Raw genomic sequence first — 17,115 nt, forward strand, 5'->3', positions numbered from 1 at the left:
TGGATCCCTTCCGTTTTTCCTCTCTGATTAGTGTTATATAAAGTATGGTTGCCTAGTTGTACTTCCTCTTAAAGCAGTAATCACCACTGCCACCACTCATACCTACAAGGACACCACAGGCTGCATAATAGTCCCAACAATCCGCTTCGAATCCTCTGCCAACCAGCCGGACGACAGTGATCAGTAAAAGAAACACATTCACGAGCCCACTATTTCGTTCCACAAAAAAGCTTATGACCTGCAAAAGATCGAAGCTATTGACCTGCTAGTTGGACCCACGGGACATTTCTTACATTATATCATGCTTTTCAACTTCTGAAATCGCTAGTGAAAGAAGTAGCGCTGACCGCTTTAAAGTCAATCAGAATTTTACATAACCACCTCCGCTGAAAATCTTTGTCGTTGTCGATTTATTTCTAATCTCTTGGACTTATTGCCATTGTTTTGTTCTACTTTGTCTTTTAGGCAATTCTCAACTAGAGGAAGTGTTTGCTAAATTTATTTAGTAAATATAATATATATAAATATAATATAGATTCCAGTTTTTAAATAAGCATACCAAATTCACTAAATGAGACTGAATGATGTAAGCTACTGACTTACCTGGGCATGTGATCAGTATTAATGACGATGACTGCTGTGGTGACCCAGGAGCTGATCACCAAAACCACCAGGGTGACCATTGCGGACTTTGGGAATCTGAAACGAAGACAGTAATTAATCACCAAGTTCTACTTATGTCTTCAGAGAAATCATATTTAACATTATTGTATTATATTTCCTGTCATAGTTCGCACTCATTGTCGCACTAGCACAATTATAAGAGCATACTTCTCTCAGAAAGAACTCAATGAAAGTGAGATGCCTCAAAAGAAGTGTTATACTGTATTGCAATGACTGGAAAAAATTGCCGAAATTTATCACTTATGTATTCGTTGACATGGTTGTTAGTAACTGCCAAGTTAAAATGAAGCCTATAAGGTTACTTACTTCCAGACTGATTGGTCAAACAGTGCCATTAGCTCTCTGTATTGTTGACTCTGTTCAAATATGGTAACCGAGTGTCATTAACATTGTCTTCTCACCCAGGCGGCCGCAGTTCGAAACCTGGATAATAAATTTGAGAAATAAAAGTCACGTCTCTGTGGTTCGGATTTCATTAATGAACAGCGCCTACAATACTGAGAACTAATGGCACTGTTTGACCAATCAGCCTTATATGCATTTTGCGGGTTACTGGAGGTTAGACTCCCGAACCCACCCCAACCCAATGGAATATTTACTTAAATAAAATAAACAGAAACTGACAATAAACTAAATAAACATGCATGGCGACATAATTGTAAGATCAACAGATCTGTTGAATCTATTTTCTAAGAAGCCTCGAAAGATGGATTTTAGATTGTAAACTAAACATAATGCCTTTGCTGGCAGGACCTAGTGTTTACAGTGCACTATGTCTTCTGGTATGGGCTAAAGCAATTTTGTTACTTTCATTGATCTGTCTCTGTCATATCCTTGGCTTTGACAATGTGAAAGTGACTGAGGTATAAGCGATGCTAGTAATGCCATTCCTTCTGCAGTCAGTCCCTGCTATCAATGGTGTGAAAATGTTGCTCATAGGGTCGGTTGGAGCATGCATTTCAGTGGGCTTGGCAGACTGATATGTAATTGCAACTTCTGGCTCGGTGAGGAAAGCAACGGGAAACTACCTCACTTCTCATTTCCCTGGTACGCCTCTTCAGTGATGCCTAGGCCATCTATGACAGCTGATGGCAGAGCTGTTGAGGGTCCAACCAGCCTTAGGGCTGAAGACTGAACATACATACATACATACAACTGAACATTAACTTACCATTCGCTGTAAAACTGTTGACCTTGATCGTATTGTGCTTGTTCTGTATTTTAATGTAAGAGTTTGTCCTGTACTGCAGTCTGAATAACAACATAAATCACTTACCTACAGTATGTATATATATGTGTTGTATGTTTAGTCCTCAGCCCGAAGGCTGGTTGGATCCTCAACAGTTCCGCCATCAGCTGTCATAGATGGCCTAGGCATCACTGAAGAGGCGTACTAGGGAAATGAGGAGTGAGGTAGTTTCCCGTTGCTTTCCTCACCGAGCCACAAGTTGCTATTACACATCAGTCTGCCAAGCCCACTGAAATGCATGCACCAACTGACCCTATGAGCAATATTTTCACACCATTCATAGCAGGGACTGGCTGCAGAAGGAATGGCATTACTAGCATTACTCATATATATATATATTTTTTTTTGGTAGTTGCTTTACGTCGCAGCGACACAGGTCTTATGGCGACGATGTGACAGGGAAGGGCTCTAGGAATGGGAAGGAAGCGGCCGTGGCCTTAATTAAGCATTTGCCTGGTGTGAAAATGAGAAACCACGGAAAACCATCTTCAAGGCTACAGACAGTGGGGTTCGAACCCACTATCTCCCGAATGCAAGCTCACAACTGCGCGCCCATAACCTCACGGCCAACTCGCTCATTTCCTTCGACCGACTATGAAAATTTACTTTCCGAACAGTGCTCTACTCTAAAGACGGCTGTTTATCTTCTTTGGAATTCACCACCTATGGCTCAGTAGTTCTCACTACGGGGGAAAGAAGATGGGAAGTGACTGAATAGAGATTGTAGACTTATCAAGATTCCGTCAGAAGTCTAAAAGAGCAACAGGATTCGGGTGTCTTCCGTGTAATGTTTGAGGCTCTAGTTTTAGAAGCGTTCCCTGGGCAACCGTGATTCACAACCTAATCTATCCACTCCAGGAGCACTACACTAAATTACCTTCACATACCAATCAATCAATCACTCCTCATCTGCATTTAGGGCAGTCGCCCAGGTGGCAGATTCCCTATCTGTTTTTTTCCTAGCCTTTTCTTAAATGATTTCAAAGAAGTTAAAACAAGAGGGTGCATTGGTGAAACTAAAGTAGAAAGGGAGAGAGACACACCTGTACTGGCTCAGTCCGGTGGTATTTGGAGGTGCTCAAATACGTCAGTCTCGTGTCGGTAGATTTACTGGCACGTAAAAGAACTCTTGCGGGACTAAATTCCAGCACCTGGGCGTCTCCAAAAACCGTAAAAGTAGTTAGCAGAACGTAAAGCAAATAACATTATTATTATTATCATTATTATTATTATTATTATTATTATTATTATTATTATTATTATTATTATTATTATTATTATTATTATTATTATTATTGAGACACACCTGTCCAATAACCTGTGTCAAGTAGTTGCCGTACTAGAGTGTGTTTGTATTTGCCAGGAGCTATTACTGGGAAGGAAGTTCTGTACGGCAGGTTAGAAGTGAAGTGAGGAAACACGTATAGGATGGCGAAGAGCGGTATGTTACCCCAGTGGTGGCGGTAAGGACCCCGCAGACTCCGCGGGGCGGGGGGGCCTATGGCTTGTGAGGGTCTGTAGCTGAAGAGTGGTTTTACATATTGATAAAGCTACAGCACACAACACAATATTATTTGTATTACAGAGGGTTATTCCAAATTTAGGCCGTCGTAGTTGCAGACATTCTTTCGTCAATAAGAGTACGGTAGTTATTTCTGAAAGAATGTGGGTTTCCCAACCTATTCCAACAATAACCATCCCTTGCTGCCACTCACAACAATCAACAAGGCTTTTGAAGTAATTAGCAGTTCCGAGAACGCAGTAGTCAGCGAAGATGCGATAACACTTATCTGAAGTTTCGAGCCTGTTTAAAACTCTCGGCACCCAGTACAGGTAAGTAAGCCCTACGATGGACGCTTGAATAGTAAATAGTAGTAAATTATTTGGTCCTAGGAACGAGATTACTTCTTAATATTGTGACGGTCACCGTGTTTTGTTTACTACATTTGGAATATGCATTTCTTGTGTTCGTACCATATTACCGTATTATTTTAATTCCTTCGGATTTGAAAACTAAATTGTGCAACTTATTGTTGTTATTATTATCATTATTATTATCGTCGTTCATTGCTGTTCATTGTAATAATATATAACATTGTACTACGAAATAAACTTGTAACTTTCCTTATCAGAGAACGAGGGGTCCCTTTTTAATTATTGTGGGTAGGGGTGGGGGCGAGCTTTTTAGCGCCGCTACTGTGTTACCCCACAGATCTGTTCAGACATTGATTGCATCTTGTTCCAACCCTTGTGACTGGGAGTATAGGTGAAATACATCCGTGGTGTGCCCTGTCAAACGTAAGAAGCGACTGAAAAGGTTGACTCCTCTGACAGGCTCTCAACTTGCGTGAGTATGTGTGAGTGTGTTGCTGTTTCACGCTTTTCATTGTCGTTCGCTCTGTGTGACAATACCGTTATTCTTCGAAGGATCAGACCTCATCCTCTTCATCTTTCTAATAAGAGTTAAAGGTATCACAATCCCGCTGTACTCCTCCTTAAATCCTCCTGTGGGTGGGGGCGGTAGAATAGCACCCACGGTATTCCCTGCCTGTCGTAAGAGGCGACTAAAAGAGGACTCAGGGGCTCTGAACTTTGGAGCGTGGGTTGTCGACCACGGGGCCCTCAGCTGACTCCTGGCATTGCTTCCACTTACTTGTGCCGCACTCCTCACTTTCATCTATCCTATCCGACCTCCCTTGGTCAACTCTTGTTCTTTTCAGACCCCGACGGTATTACGTATGGAGGTCTAGGGTGTCTTTAATTTTCACGCCCTTGGTGCCCTTGTCTTCCTTTGGCCAACACCTTCATTTTTCGAAGTGTCGGACCCCTTCAATATTTTCTCTCTGATTAGTGTTATAAAGAGGATGGTTGCCTAGTTGTACTCTTAAAACAACAATCACCACCACCATCATCCTTAAACCGGACGAGTGGCTGCGCGTTTTGGGTCACGTAGCTGTCAGCTTGCATTTGGGAGATAATGAGTTTGAACCCTACTGTTGACAGCCCTGAATATGGTTTTCCATGGTTTCTCATTTCCACACCAGGCAAATGCTGGTTTCCTTCTCACTCCTATCCCATCGTCGCCACAAGATCTGTCTGTGTCGGTTCGACGTAAAGCAAATATTGTAAAACTCCTCCTTAAGACAATAATCGCAATGACCAAGTACAAGAGTAGGAATTTACTCACCGAACTGAGATGAGGAGCAAGACTACAGCCAAGGCATAGAACTGGGTATCATTGGCGAGATACCAGCTCCAGATCATACACTGGAACATAAAACAGAGCACAACAATAGCATTGAACATCCCATGCATTCCTTTTAGTTATTTTCCAGTTCAACTTAATGTATTTTAACTTATTGTCATAATGTACTGTAGTATGTTGATCTTCTCTTGAAGCTATAGCAGAGGAACTCCAAATCTAGACTTAATGTGATGCCTCCACGAGGTTGATCCTGGGCTTTGTGAGCCAATGTCTACTTGATTCCCCTCGTCTAAACTTCTTCTTCCTCATTTCCGGCAGTGGCGTTTTCTCGGGTTGTGCAAGTTCTGCCAACGTCCAAATAAAACCGCAAGACAAATAATCAATTTCTTTTAAAATGTAATATTACATTATACTGTGTTTTTCCTTCATTATCGTTCCTTGTTCCGCTCCATATATTGTACTTACTCTCAACGCCGTCCGGAACCATCTACCAGTCTACCACGCACTGGAGATGAGCAAAAAATAACACATTTATTTTGGAACTGTTCCGGGCTCGGAACTGATCTATAAACGAACAGTACGCTGGAACATGCTGTTCCGAAAGAAGTGTTCCGTGTCGCGTGCACTCCAGCGAGATTGGTCTAGCAGCATCCTGTTCCGAAAGAACAGTGTTCCATTTCGCCTGCACTCGGCGGGATTGGTCTAGCAACACGCTGTTCTGAAAGAACAGTGTTACATTTCGCCTGCACTCGGCGGGATTGGTCTAGCAACACGCTGCTCCGAAAGAACAGTGTTCCGTGTCGCGTGCACTCCAGCGAGATTGGTCTAGCAACACGCTGCTCCGAAAGAACAGTGTTCCGTGTCGCGTGCACTCCAGCGAGATTGGTCTAGCAACACGCTGTTCCGAAAGAACAGTGTTCCGTTTCGCCTGCACTCGGCGGGATTGGTCTAGCAACACGCTGTTCTGAAAGAACAGTGTTCCGTGTCGCGTGCACTTCAGCGAGATTGGTCTAGCAACATCCTGTTCCGAAAGAACAGTGTTCCGTTTCGCCTGCACTCGGCGGGATTGGTCTAGCAACACGCTGTTCTGAAAGAACAGTGTTCCGTGTCGCGTGCACTCCAGCGAGATTGGTCTAGCAACATCCTGTTCCGAAAGAACAGTGTTCCGTTTCGCCTGCACTCGGCGGGATTGGTCTAGCAACACGCTGTTCCGAAAGAACTGTGTTCCATGTCGCCTGCACTCGGCGGGATTGGTCTCGCAACAGCAGTGAGGAATCAACTTTCGAATTAGCGTTTATGAGGTTCATTGATATTTTCTAATTTCCCACTGCCTAAACCTTGGACTGTTATTTTGGAACTGTTATTCGGAACATAGTATTTTTTTCGAACAGGAACTACCGGAACTGCTCCAGAAAAAGAGCAACTTCGCCCATCTCTACCACGCACTAAGGCGTTGGTTCTGTTTCCAGCGACTCGGTAGCTTCACTCCCTGGAATTGCGCATGCGCACATACGCTTTCAGTCACTTGCCTCGTGCTGAGTTCGTACTTGCTAGAGGCGGCAAACTATCGATAGTAATCGCCATCGATATTTTCCGATAGTATGAGCTCTACTATCGATAGTAATCGATAGTTTTCAAAAAGTGGAACGAATCATATCATTATGCATGAAAATAGGACATTCACTGAACATAATCCACAAAAAAAATTCAGTAGAAATTACAACTATTTCATGCTATTTAATTTCAGAAATTCAAATAGGAATCACTCATAAATCTCTTTAATGGCACTTCCGAGACATTCTCGAGCTGCACGCGCTTGCCCATAACTTTACCGCCCGAGAAATTCTCGTTCAGCTGCAGTGTTCATTTGCGATCGCCCGACATTTTCTTGGGTATAGTAATATCTTTGGGAAAATGTTTTACAGCATTCTGAACGGATGGCAGGAGAGTTTTCAGTTACTTTCGTGAAGCCTATGGCCTAAAATTTGCCTTATCTTCTTATACAATCTCTTGACTCACCGGCTGACAAGGTAAACAGAAATGGCGAGCGCGAAAAGGAAGAAATGTTTGTCTGATGACAAAATAAGTGACTCGCCTACATCAAAGATGTAGGCCTATCTCTAAATGATATTGGTAATTCTGATAGTAGTAATAACACCGAGCTCGATAGCTGCAGTCGCTTAAGTGCGGCCGGTATCCAGTATTCGGGAGAAAGTAGGTTCGAACCCCACTGTCGGCAGCCCTGGAGATGGTTTTCCGTGGTTTCCCATTTTTACACCAGGCACATGCTGGGGCTGTACCTTAATTAAGGCCACGGCCGCTTCTTTCCCACTCCTAGCCCTCTCCTGTCCCATCGTCGCCTTAAGACCTATCTGTGTCGGTGCGACGTAAAGCAACTTGCAAAAAGAATAAATAAATAAATAGTAATAATGATTTTTCTCATGATGACCTGGTATTTCTAATGAATGTGAGGAAGATATTTTGTCGGAAACAATGGTGATGTAGCACATACATTCGTGTGGAAACAATGTAATATTGTAAATACTGAACGATCTAATATCATTCCATTTACGGATATTCTGGTGTAGGGGTTCTATTACAGTATTCCACACTCATTGCACTTAGCTAACTTTTCATCCTCACTACGCCTGAATCACTTCCAAACGTCAGGTATCTTCCTTTTTGGGCATCTATATATGAAGTTCACAATTTTAAACCAGTATATTAAAGTTACTACCAAACAGTGAAACATCTGTACAATTTCTGTTAGTGAGAAAAATAAGTCAATTACGGAAAAAAACTATCGTTGACTATCGATAGTAGGCAACTGACTATCGATGTCAGACGATAGTGGTCGCTATCGATAACTATCGATAGCACTATCGATAGTTTTCCGCCTCTAGTACTTGCTAAATCTGACCAAAGCGTTGTTTCAATTTCCAACGCTTTGTGTTGATGTTTGTTTTCGAGTTTCGCACGAGTGCTTAGGCAACCAAGTCGGAGGTTTAAATGCTTTAATATAGGTGGTGAAAGCATAGTAAAACAATTATTAAGCAGTACCTTCTTACAGTGAAAAGAAACAAGTGATTGAAAGTGGCCGATGTTGCCCAACCATTTTCAGGACTGCCGACAGTGGTTTGTTATTTTTCTGTACCGGTACTTTAGTCTTGCAATATTATATTATTACAGTATATAAAAGTTTACAATGGTGAAGTGACTGAAATGGTCAAAGTACGTATTTTACCATTGAAAGAAAATCATTATTTTCTGGAGACTCTTTTTCCTCCATCTCTTTCTATTGCTAGGGAAACAACAGAATCTGCCACCTGGGCGACTGCCCTAAATGCAGATCAGTATTGATCAGTGTATTGATCAGTATTACATGAATTAATTTTGTGATCTGAATAATTTGGTAAAAGAAATAAGGGAGGGGGAATGTGCGGACTTATATTTAATTTATTTCCATCTCTAACAACGCCTGGACTTATGGCCCAAAAAACGCCGCTGATTTCCAGAATGTTAGATACATGAGACTGAGACATTAGAAATTTCTTATTTCCCGCCCTTCGTTATCTTCCCATCCGTCTAACTTCATGTTTCATTCTTGTTCAGTCGTTTGAATGCTTGGATTACAGCACTTCTTTGCTTCATTTGAATATGGACCGTCACTGTTTTGAGGAAGTTAATTTCTTGTAATGAGTCAACCGAGTGACTCAGGTGGCAGAGCGCTGGTCTACTTAGCCCAAGCTGGCAAATTCGATCCCGCTCAGTCCGGCGGTATTTTAAGATGGTCAGACAAGCCAATCTAGTGTCACTAGATTATCCGGTACGCAAAACCGAAAAATGAGTTAGTGGGACGTAAAGCATATTATATTATAGGCCTATTATATTATATTATATTATATTATATTATATTATATTATATTATAAAGGTAAGGGTTATTCTGCCCGAAGGCAGGTCCGAACCTCCGCAGAGGTGTTCCTGAGCCGGAGTTTACGTGCGGTAGGGTGGCCAGTTTCTTTCCGCTCCTCCATTTCCTTACCCCCCACCAACAGCGCGTGGCAACCCATCCAACTCCTGACCACGCCCAATGTTGCTTAACTTCGGAGATCTCACGGCATCCGGTGTTTCAACACGGCTACGGCAGTTGGCATATTATATTATATTATATTATATTATATTATATTATATTATATTATATTATATTATATTATATTATATTATGCAGAGGTTTGTCCCCAGTCTTCCTCTGTGAGGATCAGTTCAGTTACAAGCTTGTAGTTTTTCGTGACTGTTGATATTGTGATCATAACCACGGGACATCCACTTCTACGTGCATCCCGAAACGGAGGGACGTTACTTTTCATTTCAGAATTCCCACATGCATTGGCCGGAGTTCGAGCTGCGTCCTTCTTGATAAGAAGTCAGTGATACCAGTCACCACCATCACAGAAATTCGGGAAAGATCCACACTTGGTACAGCCGGTGTCATTGTCAAGATTGAAACCTAGTATGTCTGAACGTCGGAGCTTCGCAGTCCTACTGCGAAGTTTTATTTTAGATCAGATGGAGTGAAATGATTTGTTACGGGTCACAAACAGCTTTCTTGGATAACCAGATGGTTGAGATAACGAGATAACGAGATGGCCATGAAAAATGCCCCATTTGCCGCCGTTCGTTATCTTTCTATCTGTCTAGCCGATGTCCTCATTTTCCGGTTTATTCAATCGTTTGAATGAAGAACGATACACAGATCCTACCGACTACTGCAACGACTACATCTACGTCTCTTAAAATCTTCCAGTTAGCCAATCAGAAATTGCTACGTTTTTTTTCTTCTTGTCTGCCTTATCCAAGAAGCACTTCCCAGCAGTTCCCAACTCTGCCAGAAATTTAGACTTCGCACGAAGATTTGGTACTACCACCTTTATGAAGATTCGCAAAATTAAATGATGATTGTGTGGGTAGACAACCTCCACGTATAGCAGGGCCTCTCAGAGTGAGGTGCGGGCACTGTGCACTGTGCAAAAGACGACTTCGCTTGGTTGACCAGAGTGCAGACCCCCACTCCTCGATTTGGAGCAATAGCGCTGTCTCTCTCCTTCCTCACGCCTCTCTCGCTCGCTCCGCCTGTCTCCCTCTTCCTCACTTGCTCCGTAGCGCTCCACATCCGAGCCGAGTTGAACCGAGTTGAGCCGAGCTTAGCCGAGTAGCCCAGAGACGAAGCGTTGGACCGAGGCGAACCGAGCGGGACCGATGCACAGTGCACGGAGCTCTTGCGCCTCGATTTGCACGCGTGAGATTTTGGGCGTTTGAGAGGCCCTGACGTATAGCTTGCTTGCTCTACCTCGGTATGTTTCAGCATCGTTAACTTAAATCTGACTCATTTCATCCTTCAGCACTAAGATGAATGAACCAATCGTAGTTAAATTCAAGGAAAAAGAAAACCCATCAGGCATTCATCTGAAATGTTAAAAGTCCAGCCTGTACTTACTGAACACAAAAATTGAACATTATTTATCTTTATCTCTTTTAGTGAAATTACTTTTCTTTCCTGGCGTTCTGTAGCCTTACAGCTAGCTGCTGTTTTCCAGCGGCATCTGGTTCGATGCTTGGCTCTTCCACTGACCTGGAACGGAATTCACTCAATTCCTTTGAAATTCTGACATGTACAGTGGCGAGATCCGTCACTCTGACTATGTATTTTCAGGAAGCTAAGAAGGTATGAGGCTGCAAAAAACTTAAAGTTATAATTTAAAAACTCATTTGCTTGTAGTCTTACCATGTCACTGACGGGGAAGAGAGTGTTCAGGAAGAGAAGATTGCGCCACCAGAAACTTGGGCAGTTGCTGCTGTCTCGTGTCGGCGACTCCAGAACGGAATTATGTTCGAACCATGTGGAGGAGAGCTGGGCCGCCAGCATCGCCACAACATACGGTGGGATAAGCCTGTGAACATATGACAGACATCCTTTAACACAAAACACTAAAACAACTTTACGATTTTTAAATTTATTTTTACGATTTGCTTTTATGTGGTACCAACACCGATAGGTTTTATGGCGATGATGGGCTAGGAGTGGGAAGGAAGTAGCCGTGGCCTTAATTAAGATACAGCCCCGCATTTGCCTGATGTGCAAATGGGAAACCACGGAAACCCACCTACAGGGCTGCCGACATTGAGGTTCGAACTCACTATCTCTCGAATACAAGCTCACATCTGCGCGACCCTAACCGCACGGCCAATTCTGTCGGTACTAAAACACCTTCCTTTCTTCCTCAGTCCCTTTTTAACCCTCTAATCTTCTCGATTCCTTCCAATAGTATATCCTTCTTCCTCTCCTTCCAAATGTTTGTTCGTTATTATACGCATTCTTACATCGGATCTCGAAACATAATCATTACAAATGGTAACATAGATTCTTGATTGAGAGGTAAGGTATTGTATGGAAGTACAGTACAGTATCGTCAGATGTTCAAGTCAAATACCAAAATATTAGCCGTTCAGAACACGGTGAAGCAGAGACATGAGGTACTGAGTACGCACAGGACGAAGACAACGCTGTATGTAACCTGAACACAACACACAGTAAGATGAAATTTCATTAGTACACGTCTCCTGATGAAGCAAGGAGTTGCAATAAAGACCATAATATTATCCTTGCAACATGGGTATGTAGGCCTATTTAAAATATTCGCCAAGTGGACTGTCACTTCAAAGGAAGCTGACAGTAAAGTCTCGACGGCGCACCGGCCACCAGCGCAGCGTCTTCGAGATGTGAGGCAATACAACTGTAGACTCCATGTCACACTCGAACGAAACGCCGGTAATTTATTTGACGACTGAAAAGTCTAAAGAATTTGAATACTTATATAATATTCGAAGTCGGTGAACTGAAATTACGGTTTTCTCCTGAAAACGTATATTTATATAAAAATCAAATGCAGGCATTTATAGAAAGTGGAAGTACATATCTCCCCTAGTGCACCGTCGCTGCAGGTGCTTCAAAGGAGACTTGCAGTGGTGTATCAACGGTTTTCTATTCTTCTGCGCTAAGACAAATACCGCGACAGTTCATAGTATAGGCCACGGCCGCCAACCCTTTCACCTTCTCCGCACATCTTCATCTCTCCCGGGCCACAGAGAGGGCGTTACCCTCGAGGTGGCCCGCCTCTCCCTTCAGGGGAGGAATGAAAACATGCATTCGATTAGGTGTCTCAACGGCGTACTCGCCGTTAGTGTCTTGATAAGGCGCGGCCAGACAATTGACGAGCCCGCTGCCACACCGAATTTAAACGCAGGTAATTTCACTATTGAAAAAGTCTAAAGAGCTCGAATATTCATGAAATGTTCTTCAAAAGTTATTTGAATCATGTGGGGAACACTGAACTTGCATAATGCGTAAATCTTCAGGTTATAACTAGATCAACTACCTCCAAGAAGAGATACAGTAGTCTCCCGAGACATTTTCAACAAGGATCATAGCATATGCAATAACGTGTTTTGTAAATGTTTTACGAGGTTGTCTTTCGTCCAGTTAGCACCGCGTAGAGTTATGTACAGTTACATGTGCAGTTACAGTAACGTAGAAAATACAGTTTCAATCGCATTCCTTTGTAAACATAAAATATTAAAAGGTACCGTAAAACAATAACCGTTAATTATACAGAGTGTAACTAATAAATAATTTAATTTCGTGTGGCTATTTCTAGCCGATTGCAACCCTTGTAAGGCAGACCCTCCGAGAAGGGTGGGCGGCATCTGCCATGTATAGGTAACTGCGTGTCATTGTGGTGGAGGATAGTGTTATGTGTGGTGTTTGAGTTGCAGGGATGTTGAGAACAGCACAAACACCCAGCCCCCGGGCCATTGGAATTAACCAATGAAGGTTAAAATCCCCGACCCGGTCAGGAATCGAACCCGGGATCCTCTGAACCGAAAGGGTGTAACTAAATATGTGGGAAAGTCCTGGGGATTCGGTAGAGCATCTGACAACAAGCAGAACATGTCCTGTAAACATGCGGTTTATTTGCTTTAGTTTCCGTGTTACAGGCATTGTTTGTTGTGTACATAACACAGACCACTTCACTATGAAGGTTGGTCATTTGTGTAGGACACACAGGCCACTTGTACGTTTCGTCCCTATTCAAGTCTGTGTGCATTTGTTTTGCATTCAAAGCCACGGGATGTCAGTTGCTTAGCAACGTAAACACTTCCACAGAGGTCATAAGCTAGAGTGGAGTGATACGTGTTGTCAATTGTTATTGAGTGCACATACAGTACAAGTCGTGATACAATGGGGTACTCGAATCAGGAAATGATAAACATGCACCTTCTGTATGGACGGGCTCTGGGTAACACAAATGAAGCACGGCGTTTTATGCGGAACACTTTCCTTAATAGACGTTTACCGAATAACAAGACGTTCCAAAGAATACATGAGCGTTTTTGCGAAACAGGCTCGTTTAGCAGACGTGTTGCTGATAATGGACGACCTAGGAGCACAAGATCACCTGATACAGAGAAACGAGTTCTCAACCATATTGAAGAAAATAGCAGGATCAGCACCAGGCAATTAGCGGCAGGGATGGATGCGGGTCATATGACAGTGTAGAGGATTCTACGAGAACAACTCCTTTACCCATATCACCTTCAAAGAGTCCAAGGTCTTAGTGCAGCTGACTTTCCACCCAGAGCAGCATTTTGTACTTACTGTAGTTACGACAGATGTGTGTTCAGGAGCAACATTTCCTCTCTGCTATTCGGTTTACCGACGAAGCGAAGTTTACCAGAAATGGAGTGCAGAACTTTCACAATACGCATGTCTGGGCGTATGAAAATCCCAGAGTAATTGTGCAAACCAGACATCAACAACAGTTCAGTATTAATGTTTGAGCTGGAATTAATTGGTCCTTTCATTTTACCGGGAACATTGACAGAAGCGTCATACTGCGCTTTTTTTTAACTAATTATTTACCTGGTTTGTTGGAAAACGTTCCATTGGATTTAATTCAGCGCATGGGGTTCATGCACGATGGACTACCACCTCATTTTGTTCTTGCTGCTAGAGCAATTTTACATCAGCGATTTCCAAACAAATGGATAGAGCGTCAAGGACTGACACCATGTCCTGCTCGTTCTCTCGATCTCAGTCCGTTAGACTTCTGCTTATGGGGTCATTTGAAGGTCATTGTGTATGCCACACCTATTCATAACGTGGAAATGCTGCGTCAGCGAATAGAGTAAGGGTGTCAGCAGATACGACAGGCGTCTGGAATATGGGAACGAGTGATACAGTCAATGATGAGGCGCATATACCCTTACATTATAGCTCGTGGTAGTCATTTTGAGCACCTTCTGTAGAGAACAGAGTAGTAAATTACACTTTATCAACACAAATGGTCAACCTACATTGTGAAGTGGTCTGTGTTATGTACACCACAAGCAATGCCTGTAACACGGAAACGAAAGCAAATAAACCATATGCTTACAGGACATGTTCTGCTTGTTGTCAGGTCCTCTATCGAATCCCCGGAGCTTCTCCACATATTTAGTTACACCCTGTATTTTGTTCGAAACACGAACACGACGAGAATCTTTCACGAAGTGTTTCACGGTAAGAGTGTTGCAGACCTTAACGTCAATGCTTATAAAATATATAACGTTGTTTTCCAGGCATGGACAGCAGCCATTCTGGCACTTCCTCAAATTCTAAGGAAGTATTAAACGTGCCGGTCTGAGTGGCTCAGACGATTGAGCACTGTCCTTCTGAACCCAAATTGGTAGGTTTGATCCCGACTTAGTCCGGCGCTCAAATACACCAGGCCCGTGTCGGTAGAATTACCGGCTCGTACGAAAACATCTATAAGGCGAAATTACGGCACCTCGGTGTCTCCGAAAATAATAAGAGTAGTTAATGGGACACAAAACAAATACGTACAATTTATTTCTAACATAAATTTATGAAGGTATTCATTAAATTTCCGTTCACAGAAAATTATAGATTAACAGGACTGTCACTAACTGGCAGTTGTTGTTTAGAATCTAAGAAAAACGTGGTTATCACTCTTGTAAACTTAAAAACTTTTACCGATATAAAATAGATCTAGTGATTTGTTAACGAAGGTTTTAATGGTTTATGGAAAGCCGTGTCCATAACCACTATCTCATTTTCCATATCATAGATACTTCCTCTCTTACCATGCCATTTCAAGAATACCACCTCATTTACATTAACTTAGGAAAATATCTGAAATAGGTAAGGGAATATTCGTAATAGAGAGTGTAAATTAAAATAAACATAGGAGAAATTAATTAATGAATTGTGTGTGTTAAAGTGACCTTACCTGAGGATACGATAAGAGAAAACTCCAATGAACTGCATGAAACTAGTCATGAATCCAGCATCATTATCATGACGATTTTCTGCCTTCGAGGAGAGTTTCAGGAACAGATAGCACACCAGTAAACCACTGGAACAATAATAGCAGGTCAATGAGAAATTAATAATAATAATAATAATAATAATAATAATAATAATAATAATAATTGCATTGGGATCAGTAATTTAGGCTGGTGGGAAATTGAGAGAGGAACAAATGGAGGCAGGAGAACACTTGGAACACTATAATCAGTATTATGGAGAAGAAACATTTTAAATAAGACAAAGCAACTCATCTACAATTCCATAGTGGCAGGGTACTTAGCTGTGTGGAACAGATACATGCATGATAAACATACAACAAGCAAATCAATTATGAGCCGCAGAGAAGGACGCAGTTGCTGATATCTCGCGTCGGCGATTCCAGCACGGAATTGTGTTTGAACAGCGTGGAGGAGAGTTGCCACAACGTACAGTAGGATGAGTCTGAGAACATATCATCCGGTGACAAAACCATGTCTATAGCTGGAAAAGAATTTGAGGCTGATTTTGGGTGATGCTGGCCCCGAATTGTTGTTCATGCACCATTTTATCCGTCGATATAGTGTTACCGTTGTCGACGACTTCGTTGTCAGTGAGAATATTGCTCAAACGGAAAGGCCAGCCTGGTCACCTGATCTGAATCCTATCGAACATGTGTGTGATACCTTAGATCGACGTATAGCAGACCGTTGTCCTCCTCCCAGAAAGTGGTGGCGGTGGTTTATTTTGAGAGGAAGTACAACCAGCTAATGATCCTCTCTGAACAAATTAAATTGGAGACAAAAATTAAAGCTACGGCAGCTACATTATTCTGGATGAATATTGTTTGCTGTTCACTGCACGCAACACTATGGATCAGTATGGATCATCTAACGATTGTCATGACACCCTGTGTTAACTGGAGCTTTGGCATATTGCTACATCTTTCTTGGCATCCTTCCCTAATCTTTTCACCAAGTTATCTCGTTTCTTAGGACTGACAACTCTTCCTCTAATGTGTCTTTCTACCTCTTTATTTAGTGCCTGTGAAACACATTCCTTGAAATATACCCTCACATATTTTTCTTCAGTTTTCTAAGGCGCATCTCTGTGCTTTCCTTCCTTTCTTCAATTTCTTCAATCTCAGTCCTCATTGCGTGACCACGAAGTTGTGTGTAGCAAATCACATCTGCTCTTGGGAAAGTCTTCCAGTACAACACCTGATTTCTGAATTTCTGCCTAACCACAACGAAACTATCTGGTCCTAAGGAGTGACATAAAAGGTGGCCAGATTGGCTCTCAACTGAGATGATCACTGAGCCCATAGATGAGCCTGGCATTGCATCTACTTTAAGCGTTCCTTTTCGACTTGCGTTGTTTAAATTCTCTTCTCTTCTGATACCGACGTCAATAGGGAGTCTTTCCTTCTCACGCTCTTCGTGGACATTCCCTTTCTTTCGCCACTACTTTCATCCTTCGTAGGCTGCATCTCTTCTCTTTCCTCTTCTGATCAGAATTAAGAGAGGAAGGTTATCTAGACGTAGTTATCGCACTTCTTCTCCTTCCTCGGGTAC

The 17,115-nt window shown here is 42.4% G+C and overlaps 1 protein-coding gene across 1 annotated transcript in view; it reads right to left on the reverse strand.

Moving 5' to 3' along the window:
- The window catches only part of LOC136862290 (nose resistant to fluoxetine protein 6), a 202,208-nt gene that overhangs the window by 39,456 nt on the left and 145,637 nt on the right, over window positions 1-17,115 (reverse strand). The window contains exons 8-11 of the mRNA XM_067138874.2: window positions 15,486-15,611; window positions 10,922-11,087; window positions 5,121-5,200; window positions 604-699 (exon numbers count right to left, since the gene is read on the reverse strand). Of these exons, the coding sequence (XP_066994975.2) occupies window positions 604-699; window positions 5,121-5,200; window positions 10,922-11,087; window positions 15,486-15,611 (468 nt within the window). The remainder of the gene's footprint in view (window positions 1-603; window positions 700-5,120; window positions 5,201-10,921; window positions 11,088-15,485; window positions 15,612-17,115) is intronic.

Source organism: Anabrus simplex, chromosome 1 (genome assembly GCF_040414725.1).
Source record: "Anabrus simplex isolate iqAnaSimp1 chromosome 1, ASM4041472v1, whole genome shotgun sequence".
In the NCBI taxonomy this organism is placed as follows: domain Eukaryota; kingdom Metazoa; phylum Arthropoda; class Insecta; order Orthoptera; family Tettigoniidae; genus Anabrus; species Anabrus simplex.